The sequence below is a fragment of the Schistocerca americana genome, chromosome 5 (genome assembly GCF_021461395.2).
Source record: "Schistocerca americana isolate TAMUIC-IGC-003095 chromosome 5, iqSchAmer2.1, whole genome shotgun sequence".
NCBI classification, from domain to species: domain Eukaryota; kingdom Metazoa; phylum Arthropoda; class Insecta; order Orthoptera; family Acrididae; genus Schistocerca; species Schistocerca americana.
In genome coordinates this window covers 550,236,004-550,250,291 of record NC_060123.1, presented here as the reverse complement: position 1 = coordinate 550,250,291, position 14,288 = coordinate 550,236,004, and the positions used below count along the sequence as shown (strand labels likewise).

Genomic DNA, 14,288 nt, shown 5'->3' with positions numbered 1-14,288 from the left:
GTGTGTGGGACCTGTACCAGATAGGACTAACTGGGGATATCGAATGAATACACAAATGGTCACAGGTTTGTTTAATCTGTGGGAAAGTGTCACAGAGATATTGAAGGAAATCAACTGGAAGACTCTTGAAGACAGATGTAAAGCATCCAAGAAAGTCTGTTAACAAAGTTTCAAGAACCAGCTTTAAATGATTACTCTTGGAATGTACTACAACTCCCTATACATCACTTACATAGTAATCGTGAGGATAAGATAATAATAATTACTGCACACACAGAGGCATTCAAACAATCATTCTTCCCACACTCCATATGTGAATGGAAGAGGAAGAAACTCTTACTGGTATAATGGGACATACCCATTGCCATTCACCTCATGATGGTTCGCAGAGTATAGACGTAGATGCAGAAGCATTTTCCTATTCTTTCTGTACTGTGTGGAATTATCATATTTTCGTCTTCTGTCATGCGCTACAGTACTGATTAGACATTTTCAGTCAAAATGTTTACTGTAAACAAAGAGATGCATAATTCAGTTTTTATGAATAGTATTATCCTGGTTACTAATAATATGCCTTTGTATACCATATACATAAAAAAAGGTTTTTGATCTTACAAGGAAACTGCAATAACTCATGCCGTGTCCATGCTGAGATTGTCATACACTCTCATTCAAACAGCAGCCTCATAGGGTGACACTGGAGTCATCCCCAGAAGAGCAAAAAGCAATAGAAGCATGTAACCCACATAGTGATTAGTTTCATCTCACCTGAAACCCAAGTGCTGTTGAAACCCTCATTACTTTCAGGTTCAAATCTTTCATCCAAAACATCCTCAAGGTCTACACTTGGAAGAATTATGCCTTGATCTCTACCTAACACTGTAACAACAATCATAAACTCCCCCTAAAACACAATTAGTTATAATACAGGTGGTTCTTTCAATGACTTTAAAATGAAATAAATAAATTATGAAAAACTTCATGCTTTCAAATTATTTTGATGAAACATATAGGCCACATATTGCATTAACATTTCTGTTTCCTTGTCTGTATGTGTTACCTGAAATGTGCAAAATTGGTATACTTTTGTAAGCTACATGCTGAGGTATAGCCCTTCTATGTAAACCCAAAATGTGAACAGAACTCTTCAACAGTGCAGCAATGAAAAAAAAAAGTTTTCAGCATTCCATGATGTGATGTGTTAATATTATGCCAGTATGAATCAGTTGTAGGTTTACCACTGTACCGAACAGGACTGTTGGTATTTATGTCACTCTCATTTCCCAGTATCATAGTTCATGGTCTCATTTGATCTCATACGTTCCTTTTCACATGGATTACTTGTGCCCTCTTATTCATAATATTTCAGCAGTTTTACACAATCATGTGTAAACTATTAATTTAAAATGTTCAAAAATAAGTGAAAATAATCAAAATTAACAATTTCTAGAAAGAATAGGGAGGGGAGATGCCAATGGGAAACCCATACTAAAAGGAAGCTCACACTGATGGAATATTTTTTGAAGCATCTAGAAAATAACTTGGTCTTGGCAGGATGAGAAGTGGTTAAGAATTGTTGAAATCAGATAAAGATTGAAATAAATAAAACTGTCAAGAAAACTAATAAATTCGAGACAGAATAGCTGACTAGTAACCACATCCAGGAGGGGCAACGCATAGTACTGCTGATAGACTCATATAAAAGTAACACACTTGCTGGTGTTCAGAACTAATAGTTTCTTCCTCAGGGGGCGCAGAAGGATAGATTGGGGGAATTTAAAAAGTAAGGCCAGGCCATTCACACCGCAGAATGAGAAGGCCACCTTTACTCATTATCACTTCAGGTGGGCATGACCAAGCGGACTAATACAAAACCTCTATAGTCTGGGTTTATGAACCCCATTGTATTTTTGGAATGATGTTGTAACTCTGATGCTAGCTATCTACACAAACACATTTACTTATTTTCCATATGGGTATATTTTTGAGTATCATCCATTTTCAACAAATCAATGTAATGGTGTGCCAGTTTATCAGTATTTGAATAAACACATCATAATGAGAGTAGTCCTTATCATCTGATAACTGAATAGAGTGAGAAGGATCCCTTTCCTCAGATTAATTTTTTACCTGACACTTATTTGTTAAATACACTACTGGCCATTAAAATTGCTACACCACGAAGATGACGTGCTACAGACGCGAAATTTAACCAACAGGAAGAAGATGCCGTGATATGCAAATGATTAGCTTTTCAGAGCATTCACAAAAGGTTGGCGCCGGTGGCGACACCTACAATGTGCTGACATGAGGAAAGTTTCCAACCGATTTCTCATCCACAAACAGCAGTTGACTGACATTGCCTGGTGAAATGTTATTGTGATGCCTCGTGTAAGGAGGAGAAATGCGTACCATCACATTTCCAACCTTGGTAAAGGTCGGATTGTAGCCTATCGCGATTGCGGTTAATCGTATCGCGACATTGCTGCTCGCATTGGTCGAGATCCAATGACTGTTAGCAGAATATGAAATTGGTGGGTTCAGGAGGGTATTACGGAATGCCGTGCTGGATCCCAATGGCCTCGTATCACTAGCAGTCAAGGTGACAGGCATCTTATCCGCATGACTCTAACGGATCGTGCAGCCACGTCTCAATCCCTGAGTCAACAGATGGGGACGTTTGCAAGACAACAACCATCTGCACGAACAGTTTCACGATGTTTGCAGCAGTTGGTCTATCAGCTCGGAGACCATGGCTGTGGTTACCCTTGATGGTGCATCACAGACAGGAGCGCCTGCGATGGTGTACTCAACGACGAACCTGGGTGCACGAATGGCAAAATGTCATTTTTTCGGATGAATCCAGGTTCTGTTTACAGCATCATGATGGGTCACATCCGTGTTTGGTGACATCGTGGTGAACGCACATTGGAAGCGTGTATTCATCATCGCCATACTAGCGTATCACCCGGCGTGATGGTATGGGGTGCCATTGGTTATACGTCTCGGTCACCTCTTGTTCGCATTGATGGCACTTTGAACAGTGGATGTTACATTTCAGATGTGTTACGACCCGTGGCTCTACTCCTCATTCAATCCCTGCAAAACCCTACATTTCAGCAGGATAATGCACGACCGCACGTTGCAGGTCCTGTAGGAGCCTTTCTGGATCCAGAAAATGTTCGACTGCTGCCCTAGCCAGCACATTCTCCAGATCTCTCACCAATTGAAAACGCCTGGTCAATGGTGGCCGAGCAGCTGGCTCGTCACAATACGCCAGTCACTACTCTTGATGAACTGTGGAATTGTGTTGAAGCTGCATGGGCAGCTGTACCTGTACACACCATCCAAGCTCTGTTTGACTTAATGCCCAGGCGTATCAAGGCCATTATTACGGCCAGAGATGGTTATTGTGGGTACTGATTTCTGAGAATCTATGCACCCATATTGTTGAAAATGTAATCACATGTCAATTCTAGTATAATATATTTGTCCAATAAATACCCGTTTATCATCTGCATTTCTTCTTGGTGTAGCAATTTTAATGGCCAGTAGTGTATGAGTGATTCCCATGGTAACTGGAGTCCCGTATATTGATAGGCCATTATAGCTTAGATCTTTGTTGATGAAGCATATAGCTTCAGTACTTCACTTTAGTTACAAAACTGTTTACAGTGACTGTGACCAAATTTTTCAAAATATGTGAACATAAGTTCATTAGCAAAGAAAAGCAGAAAACCCATCTCCCTGCCAATTCATTGACTGATCTATAGATACTGAAATGTGTTCTGCATCCTGGTGATTCTTGTGTTTTACAGAGTAAACACTCCATGGGCATATTGCTAATGCTGCGGTAGTGTGCCATTCTTTTATGCAGCAAAACACTACCATCTGGGTTTTACATAATACTGTTATTTTACAACTGTATGCTTTCCCTTGCGTTCCTCTTATCTAAACTTGTCAAGCACTAGGGAACAGTGTAATACTAATGTAAGCAAATCAGAGTTAAATTTGTTGTTAGTTGTTTCAAGCTTCTTGTGTCAATGAATTACATTCTTTGAACGTACCTAGTTTACAAGAGGTTTTGCAACAACAGCTTTACCATGATTTTTTTTTGCCCATGCAAGTCCTATCACACACTTTTCTATATCATTATTTTCTCTACTTGCATATGAAGCTCAGCTGTCACCTGCAATAGTGCTTTCCTTATCAGAGACAACAGTCACCACTAATTTCCTCCCATCTTCTGCTATCCATCCCAACAAAAGAATAGTGGGAAACTTGATTCACTGCAGCCCAGTATTGTGCAGGAAATAGTGATGATTTTGCTTCAGTAGTTAATGTAATGGACAAAGGTGATGCAACTTTGATTGGAATACTTCAGGAAATGCTAAGTGACACAGTGTTAGAAAATTACTTGGTATATATACTTGTGTTTTCTTAGCAGCTCAGTGACAAACTTGAAATGGCAGTACTCTTTCAGTCAGAGTTCAGCACTTTCATGACATTGAAAGAAAACTAAACAGTGTTTGTGAACTACACCACAAATGTTACAAAATCAATTCAGATGTGTGTTTGAAAACAATAACAGGCTTCAAATTATGGACAAAGTTGCAAATGTTTCAGATGGCCAGCATGAGGATGATACTGTTGTGGACATGAGCAACATTCCCTGCTAAAAATTCAACAGACTAACATTGTGTGATGTGGTGTGCATGTTTTCACTGTATAAGGCAGTGTTTTGGGATAACTGTCCATCATTTGTGATGGGTAACTTGAGAATGGATCTCACTGTTTACTGTAATTTTTCAGCAATCAGTAAGGTGTAGCATAAAATGAATTGGTGAGCATTGTGTATTATTCTTATTGACACAAATAAACTAAATTACAGTTAAATATTTTTACCTTTTGTCACACAAGCATAAATAATTTACTGATTTCAGCACCTAAAAATGCGAGGCCTAACCATGACACTGCGTGTGCAACTGCTGTTGCTGATGCACCAGCTAAATTGGCACCAACAAGTCTGCAAACCTAGATAAACACAATAGTACAACAATCACAGATACAAATCTTTGGAACAGCATCAATTATAGAATCTAGTATTAGTACGCTGGACACACAATAACGAGTCACTGAGTTGGAAAACATTTGGTAAAATACTCTCCAAACATACGGTTCATATGGCATGTTAGAGGTTTAAGAACTAATACTTCATCAGTTGTTAGTTGGGATGATAATTTATTTGCTTTAGTCAAAGTGTAAACTGTAGCTGTAGTCAGCACGTCTGGGGCTTCAAACTAATGCTCAATGGATGAATGTTCGAGTGCACACAAGGAACTATTTCACAGGGTTCTTAATGCTAAGACTAAATGTCATGGGCTATAGCTGAAGTGAGAAGAAGAAATTTTATTACTTCTCTCCTAGAACACATTTGTAAGTACAAGAATTTGGCAAGACAAATATATAACCATATCAAGAGTATTTAGTGACTATGGAGTAAAGAGTTGTCATACCTGTGTCATCCACAGGTCCAAACTTCGCAAATGGCAGATCATGAACAAACAGTTTGATTATGAGCCTGGCTTTTGCAATGGTTTACAAAAAATTGCCACTTTTTAGGCAATATTCCAGTTCGCTAATTGATAGAAGATCTTTTATACAGTAGAGGTAGGGCAGTGGTATCACATCAGAGTCATAGTTGGGAAGAACTTGGTTCAACCCACTGTTTGGCCACACAGATTTAGATTTTCCATGGTTGCACTAAATCGCTCAAGGTCAGTGCCATGATAATTCCCTAGAAAAGAAATGAGTGACTTCCTTCTGTAATCTGAGTTTGTGTTCCATGTCCAATTGCCTCATCTTCAATGGGACATTAAACTCAAATTTTGGTTGAAACAAGTTTACTGTTACGTCACAATTTATTTTACTTCTACTAGGCATTTCAGAGGTTTAAACCTCCATCTTCGGGTGTATTAATGTGAATTAATGCAACATGTATGTGCTGTATTTACAACTTTGGTGTAATCTTACATACTGTCTACTGTGGTGACAGATTCCTTTTTTCGTCATGTTACACCACAAGCAGTTTGTAAAAACTGAAGAAGCAAATATGATATCTATATCCCATTTTCACTCTCTTGAACTCTTACAAATTGCATCTAATGTTATTTGCGAGGATGTTAGTTTCTACAGTATGTGATGTGGCAAACTGGAAAAGGAGCCTGTGACCATTAGAAACCCAGTGATGGAGGTTTAAGCCATTGCAATGAATAGTAAAAATAAAATAAATGGTGACTGATAAAAGTAAACTTATTATTTCAGTTACTATCAATAACAGTCATAGTAAAGCCTAGCATAAAATGTTTGCATTTAAACCCAAATTTTCCTAACTTCATTCATTAGTTCTATTCCCAACACCAAATTTCAGTACAGTTTCAAGCACATGTTACGGGAGGTCAGATATAATGAACACTGAAGCTTCTTTCCTGCATAACTAACAGATGCTAAATATTTATGTTTTCTACTGTCTTCTCTGCTCTATAGTTACCTTAGCTGAATCTGTTGGATGTAAGTTCAGATAGGCTAATAGTTAAGGCAACTGTTTATCATGGAAAGCAGGAAATTCAGGTTCAGGTCCATACCCAGTATAAATATTTATTAGTCATTTTGGGTTCATAAGTTCTAACCAGTTTTCATTGACATTATTTCACATCAGCTAATCTACATTGATTTCATCTGGATCATCTGTTCCTTTAATTGCAACACATACAACTCATATATTCTCAAAGACGTAAGAAATATGCCATTTATGCATTACAAAGCCCCTCTTCATGATAGCAGGGCCATTCACCAAGCCTTTCATATTTATTTTTAAGGAAAGTGGACTGTTTGACTTAGCTCTGCCAGCTGATCTCCAAATTTCCATGATCTCAGTGAATTAGACTTTCATTTGTGATCCATTTTATTTGTGAACCATGTACTACCTCATGTGCTGAGCATAATGGAGTTGCATTCAGGAGGATGATTGTTCAAATCCATCCATCCAGACTTAGGTTTTTTTTTTGTGATTTCTCCAAATCATTCCTGGAGAATGCCAAGTTGGTTCCTTTGAAACATTCCAAGCTTGTGTTCCATTTGTAATGATCTTGATGTCAAGGGGACATTAACCACTAATCTTCCTTCCTTCCATTCATTTACAGTGAATATTAAAGAACTGGTGTACAGTGTGAAAAAGTGAATAATCTGGAATGTATCTGAAACTACTACTCCTTGCAAAAGGCTAAGCATTGCCTACCCAGCCACAGCTTCCCCTCTTCTGCAGTCCTCTCCATCTCCATATCTCCACGTAGGGAGAACATTCTATCTTACTGACCGTATTTCTTAAATAGGATATCGTTGATCATCCTCCCATTTTCCTCCCTGCAAGCTTGCCTTCAAAAATGTATTTTTAAACTAGTATGTCTTCAGTAGACCCCTCATTTTTATTCCTCCAGTCTTGTCTTCAAGCTGTTTTGTAAAAGAATATATTGTCTAATTAATCGTCCAGTGAGTTTAACTTGGCGTTTACATGTAACTTTCAGTAATTCTTTCTTCTCTTCTGTTTCTTGCAGAAGCATTCTGTCAGTCCAGCCAGTTATTGTAATTCTCCTCCAGCACCACATTTCTGCAGCTTTGAGGTGAGCTATCTCATTCTTTGCTAACGTTCAGGTTTCACATCTGTACGTCAAGACACCCCATTGAAAAGTTTTTATAGAAATCGTTTCTTAATGTGGACGCTTATGTGCTTATTCAGCAGGAAATTGTTCTTATTTTGGAAAGAGCTCTTGGCTAGTGCTGTTCTAATCTTTATTCCCATCAGACATCTATAGGTTTATTCAAATTTATATAGACACTTTACAATGACTGTAAAAAATTCTTGTATTGATGCAGTATATCATATGATTATACACTGAAGAGTCCAAGAAAGTGGTACACCTGCCTTATCTCGTGAAGGGCCCCCGCAAGCACGCAGAAGTGCTGCAGCACGATGTGGCATGGACTCAACTAATGTTTGAAGTAGTGCTGGAGGGCATTGACACCATGAATCCTGCAGGGCTGTCCATAAATTCGTAAGATTACGAGGGGGTGGAGATCTCTTGTGAACAACACATTGCAAGGCAGCCCATATATGCTCAATAATGTTCATGTCTGGGGAGTCTGGTGGGCAGCGAAAGTGTTTAAACTCAGAAGAGTGTTCCTGGAGTCACTCTGTAGCAATTCTGGACGATGGGGTGTCGCATTGTCGTGCTAGATTTGTCCAAGTCCGTCGGAATGCACAATGGACATGAATGGATGCAGGCAACTGTTGCAATGTTATCAATAAGTCTGATGAAGTGCATATGCATACCATTAATTTTGAATCCAATCATCTTTTCTTTCATTGTTGTTATTGTCTCCTTACTGAAAATATTGTTGTGAAAGTAAGGTGGTAGAGGACATCCCTGTTTCACTCCAAAAGTTGCGCTCTTCCAAAACAATGGTTCGGTAGTTTTGGAACAGTAAATAAATGACGTAGTAAATGATAGGATTATTAGTAGGGAAAGAAACGTTACTGGATGTGTAAGACAGAAACTGCGAACCGAGAACTTTTCTATGTTTTTTTGTTTGTGTGTTTAGCACATACCTAGAACCACACATCATTCAGCGATAGTCCATTTTATACTTTATATCAATAATTGTGATGTTTTTCTACGTTCACCAGGACGAATGCTCTTGGAAAAAAAGGGTTCTGGCGTCATGGCAATGAAATTAATCACCTGGTGTCCGGACACGTCTGTCAGTCCATCAGTGAGAGCATTTGCACTTTTAATCTTATCTGCGACAACAGTGTGAACAAGCTGATATTCAGCATTGAACAACATTGTACCCATAGCATGGAGGTGAAAAGCTTTCCTTAAGCATTGGGTTTCTAACTTCGATAATGAGGCTCCTGAAGCATAAACAAGTCTAGCGACAACTTCGTTTACGTCTGCTAGAAATTGTTATAGGACCGTCCGATACCCATATACCCATGTTCTGTCAGCTATTATAACCTTCCTTAGACGTTTTTGATTGTTGTCGACTTCATACAGAGATTCCTGAGCGATGCCTATGCGATGTCGTTTGCGGCCGAAATTCTACTATTTCGGAAAAGAAACTTTGTTGCTCCACGTTTCATGCCCAAACATCCGAAAAAATTGCTTGGCTTGAGACAAAGGATATGCCGACATCATCACTTATGGTGATTCGGTGATTTTCCATAATCACTTGCCTTACTTCTTCCACTTTGTGCAAATGGCTCTGAGCACTATGGGACTCAACTGCTGTGGTCATAAGTCCCCTAGAACTTAGAACTACTTAAACCTAACTAACCTAAGGACATCACACACATCCATGCCCGAGGCAGGATTCGAACCTGCGACGTAGCGGTCGTGCGGTTCCAGACTGTAGCGCCTTTAACCGCTCAGCCACTCCGGCCGGCTCCACTTTGTGGTCAGTAATTGATGTGCTAGGGCCTCCAGGGCAGTTGTCGTTTTCAGTGTCTTCTCGGCTCCTCTATGAAACTCTTATACCACTGATAAACTGTTGTACTCATAGTAGATCCACCATATGCCACAGTCAACATATGCAACGCGGTACTGTGCTTCATTCCATTTTTCAAGCCAAATTTAATGTAAATTCTCTGATCCATCTCTTTCCAAAGTAAAAATTCGTCAAGCACTCTAAAACACGTATAATCTTTTCGACTGCCAACAATAAACTAAGTATTCAAAACAGCTGAAAATGATGATGTACACCATGAATATATATACCAAGAAGATGAAAAAATATTGAAAATCGGATATACGAGACGTGTTTTTTAAGTAAGTACTGTTTTGAAATTAAAATAGACCTGTTAAGATATCTCAATAATTTTATTTTTACATGAAAGCCTGTACCTTAATCTACGCACTGATTCTTCCTTGTTTACGTTGTGTACTGAGTGTTAAAGATGCCTCCAATAATCTTGAGCCCCGCTGACTGTGAAGTACGGGCAGTAGTAAGATTCCTTAGTGCTAAAGGCCTAAAGGCGATCGCTATTCATCGGGAGATCTGTGCAGTTTACGGAGAAAACATTATGAGTGACGGAATGGTAAGAAAATGGGAGAGAGCATTTAAAGATGGCCGCACAAATGTGCATGATGAAGAGCCGGCCGCGGTGGTCTAGCGGTTCTAGGCGCGCAGTCCGGAACCGCGCGACTGCTACGGTCGCAGGTTCGAATCCTGCCTCGGGCATGGATGTGTGTGATGTCCTTAGGTTAGTTAGGTTTAACTAGTTCTAAGTTCTAGGGGACTAATGACCTCAGCAGTTGAGTCCCATAGTGCTCAGAGCCATTTGAACCATGATGAAGAACGAAGTGGGCGTTCTTTTGTCGTTAATGAAAGTTTGCTGCAGAAAGTGGACAATGAGGTGAGAGAAAACAGAAGCTTTACGATTTACTTCTTGCGGGATGACTTTCCTGATGTTTCTCGTAGTGTTTTGTATGGCATTGTGACCGAGCACTCGAATTACCGAAAATTGTGCACACGTTGGGTATCGAAAATGTTGACGGATGTACAAAACAAAACGTTTAGACAGTTCATTGACTTTCCCTGAGCGGTACCACAACGACGGTGATGACTTCTTAAGCCAAATTGTTGCGCGCGATGAAACATGGGTGGCCTACGTGACACCAGAATCAAAGCAACGGTCCATCGAATGGCGGCATTCAGATTCACTCAGAAAAGTTAATCTTAAGCAAACAATTTCTGCCCTGAAAATCATGTACACAGTTTTTTGGGACAGAAAATGAGTATTGCTTGTGGAATTTCTGCCTCGTAATGAGACAATCAATGCAGCAGCTTACTGTAAGACATTGCACAATCTGCGCCGTTCAGTTCAGAACAAAATACGTGGCAAGTTGAGCAAGGGCATCGTTTTGCTGCAAGACAATGCCCGTCCGCATGTGGCGAATCAGACCAAAGATCTCTTCACATCTTTTCAATGGGAAACTCTAGATCACCCTCCGTACAGCCCCGATCTTGCGCCCAGTGACTACCATCTGTTCTTGCACTTGAAGAAACACCTGGGCGGTCAGCGTCTTCAAGACGATGACGAAGTCGAAACAGTGGTGATGCAGTGGTTAACAAGTCAGGTGGTAGACTTCTACGAGGAGGGTATTCAAAAACTGCTACAACGTTATGACAGGTGCCTCAATATTGACGGAAATTATGTAGAAAAGTAGATTAAGGTACAGGCTTTCATGTAAAAATAAAATTATTGAGATATCTTTGCACGTCTTTTTTTAATTTTGAAACCGTATTTATTTAAAAAAAACACGCCTCATATAAAGCCTACTAAATTAAAATAATTCCTATTAATTTTTTGATCACATGTTGTATATACTCAATCATTTTCTAGACGGTTCAACGCTTCTGGTTTCGAGGGGACACTGATTGCATGTACAAACAAAGTGATCGAAATTAGGTAACGTCCGATGGATGTGCAACAAACTTAAGGTACAGGCAACGTGGGTAGAATCGTATCTAGAATAGCTAACTGGGAATCCGCCAGGGCACCCGAGAGCGCTAATGCGCTGGTTCCTGGACTGGGGTAGGCGCGCCGGCCAAGGATCGAATCTGCCCGGCGGATTAACGAACAGGGCCGGTATGCCGGCCAGCCCGGATGTGGTTTTTAGGCGGTTTTCCACATCCCGCTAGGTGAAGGCTGGGCTGGTCCCAAAGTTTCGCCTCACAGACATTTGAAAACGTTTGCACCATTTCATGACTTACACTAGACGCAGACAGCTGGGGTACACTACTTCCATCCTGGGGAGTGTGGTGTGCGTAGTGTAAGACCTTCGGTACACACACCATCAGATTATTTGACTTGTGGCTCTAACAAAGTAGGCGAGTGTCAGCAATATGTCTCGTGGTCTTATTGTAGCGTTTTGCCGTTAGGTCAGATGATAGAAATGCCACTTGCACGGTTAGAGTAGCAGATTGACGGTGACCAACTTTAAACAGAACTTGATTAATTATCACACACATTTATTAAAATAATAAAAAGCATAGACATTCTATAACCTGATTCTGGATGCTGTTTACAATTGACAATATGAAGTTCCTTTGGTCTTGGTACGTTAATCCTATTCTCAAATATCTCTGATACTTGACAAAGTGTCTATTCATTTATCTTCATGGCTATGTACAGGAATATGGTAATCTTATTAGGCACAGACTCAAACTTGACTATAGACTGGTACAGACTAATGTAGACTGGTACAGAGTGGTGCAGACAAATGCAGACTGACTAATCGGAGGTCTGTACACTCGTTATAATACCTTGCGTGTTCGTGTATCACTTCGGGGTGTGATCCACGAGGAGAAATGGTTCTACATTAGCAGCAATCTCATTGGCTGCATTACATATTAATACACGGATCGGCGGAAGCAGAATTTGGTCCGTCTCTAAGGCAGCGCCATCTCGTAGTGCGGAGACGGACGAGCGCTGCGCCTGCGCTGTTGTGCTTAGCAGGGCGCGCTCTAGTGGGAAAGTTGTGTACGCGCTGACTACGCGGAACTACGTACACAACATGGGGTTCGGGGTGGTGTCAGGAAGGGCATCCGGCCACCCTCTGCAATTAACACTGCCACATCCGTAATAACAAAGCCGACCCCGCGTTGGAGCGGGACAAAGGCGCCGAGGAAGAAACTGGCTAACTGGGAAAGCCACTGTGGACTATGCTTACTTATGACAGTCTACGGTAACCTATGTAGCCTACAACTCTACTCACTCCACTTCTGATTTTTGCTTTTTTCTTGTTGCCATTTGTATCCAGTTGAGTGCTCTGACTAGGCGTGTGTCCTACCTGAGATCCAGGAGGCGTTGGCGGGCGCGGCGGAGAGCCGGCCGCCCAGCACGTCCTCTAGAGGCACCCCCTGCTCGGCGGAGCCCTGCTGCGCCTGCGCAGTGGACGTGTCGCCGCCGCTGGCGAGCAGCACGGCGCCCGCCACCACGAGCGCGAGCACCAGCGCCGCCACCGCCACAGCCGCCACCAGCGACCGCCATCCGCGCCGCCCGCGCCGCGACACCAGCTCCTGCAAGCACCACACAACACGCCCTCTTACACCCGTTTTACGAGAGCGGCTGTTATCTTTGCACACGAACGATTTACTACCGCGTCCCGCCGAGCGCCGTGAAGCGAATTTCTGTACACGTTTTAAACGATTCAAATACTGACATAAAGAAATGCATTGGATTTGGAGGCGTCAGTGCCAAAGTCAGTTTTGGAGGACGAGAGAGACATGATAGTAATAACATACACTACTGACCATTAAAATTGCTACACCAAGAAGAAATGCAGATGATAAACGGGTTGTTTATATTTGTCCGAGGTCACGGAGTTAGCACTGGCAATATATTATACTAGAACTGACATGTGATTACATTCTCACGCAGTTTGGGTGTATAGATCCTGAGAAATCAGTACCCAGAACAAACCACCTCTGGCCGTAATAACGGCCTTGAAACGCCTGGGCATTGAGTCAAACAGAGCTTGGATGGCGTGTACAGGTACAGCTGCCCATGCAGCTTCAACACGATACCACAGTTCATCAAGAGTAGTGACTGGCCTATTGTGACGAGCCACTTGCTCGGCCACCATTGACCAGACGTTTTCAATTGGTGAGAGATCTGGAGAATGTGCTGGCCAGGGCAGCAGTAGAACATTTTCTGTATCCAGAAAGGCCCGTACAGGACATGCAACGTGCGGTCGTGCATTATCCTGCTGAAATGTAGGGTTTCGCAAGGATCGAATGAAGGGTAGAGCCACGGGTCGTAACACATCTGAAATGTAACGTCCACTGTTCAAAGTGCCGTCAATTCGAACAAGAGGTGACCTAAACGTGTAACCAATGGCACCCCATACCATCTCACCGGGTGATACGCCAGTATGGCGATGACGAATACATGCTTCCAATGTGCGTTAACTGCGATGTCGCCAAACACGGATGCGACCATCATGATGCTGTAAACAGAATTTGGATTCATCCGAAAAAATGTCGTTTTGCCGTTCGTGCACCATGGTTCGTCGTCGAGTACACCATCGCAGGCGCTCCTGTCTGTGATGCAGCGCCATGGGAAACCGCAGCCACGGTCTCCGAGCTGACAGTCCATGCTGCTGCAAACGTCGTAGAACTGTTCGTGCAGATGGTTGTTGTCTTGCAAACGTCCCCATCTGTTGACT

The 14,288-nt window shown here is 41.6% G+C and overlaps 1 protein-coding gene across 2 annotated transcripts in view; it reads right to left on the bottom strand.

Annotated features, from left to right (window-relative positions):
* LOC124615973 (venom dipeptidyl peptidase 4-like) overlaps positions 1-14,288 on the bottom strand; it is a 572,498-nt gene that overhangs the window by 67,117 nt on the left and 491,093 nt on the right. For both annotated transcript variants that reach the window (XM_047144175.1, XM_047144174.1), the window contains exon 2: positions 12,912-13,140. In XM_047144175.1, coding sequence (XP_047000131.1) covers positions 12,912-13,140 — 229 coding nt within the window. The remainder of the gene's footprint in view (positions 1-12,911; positions 13,141-14,288) is intronic.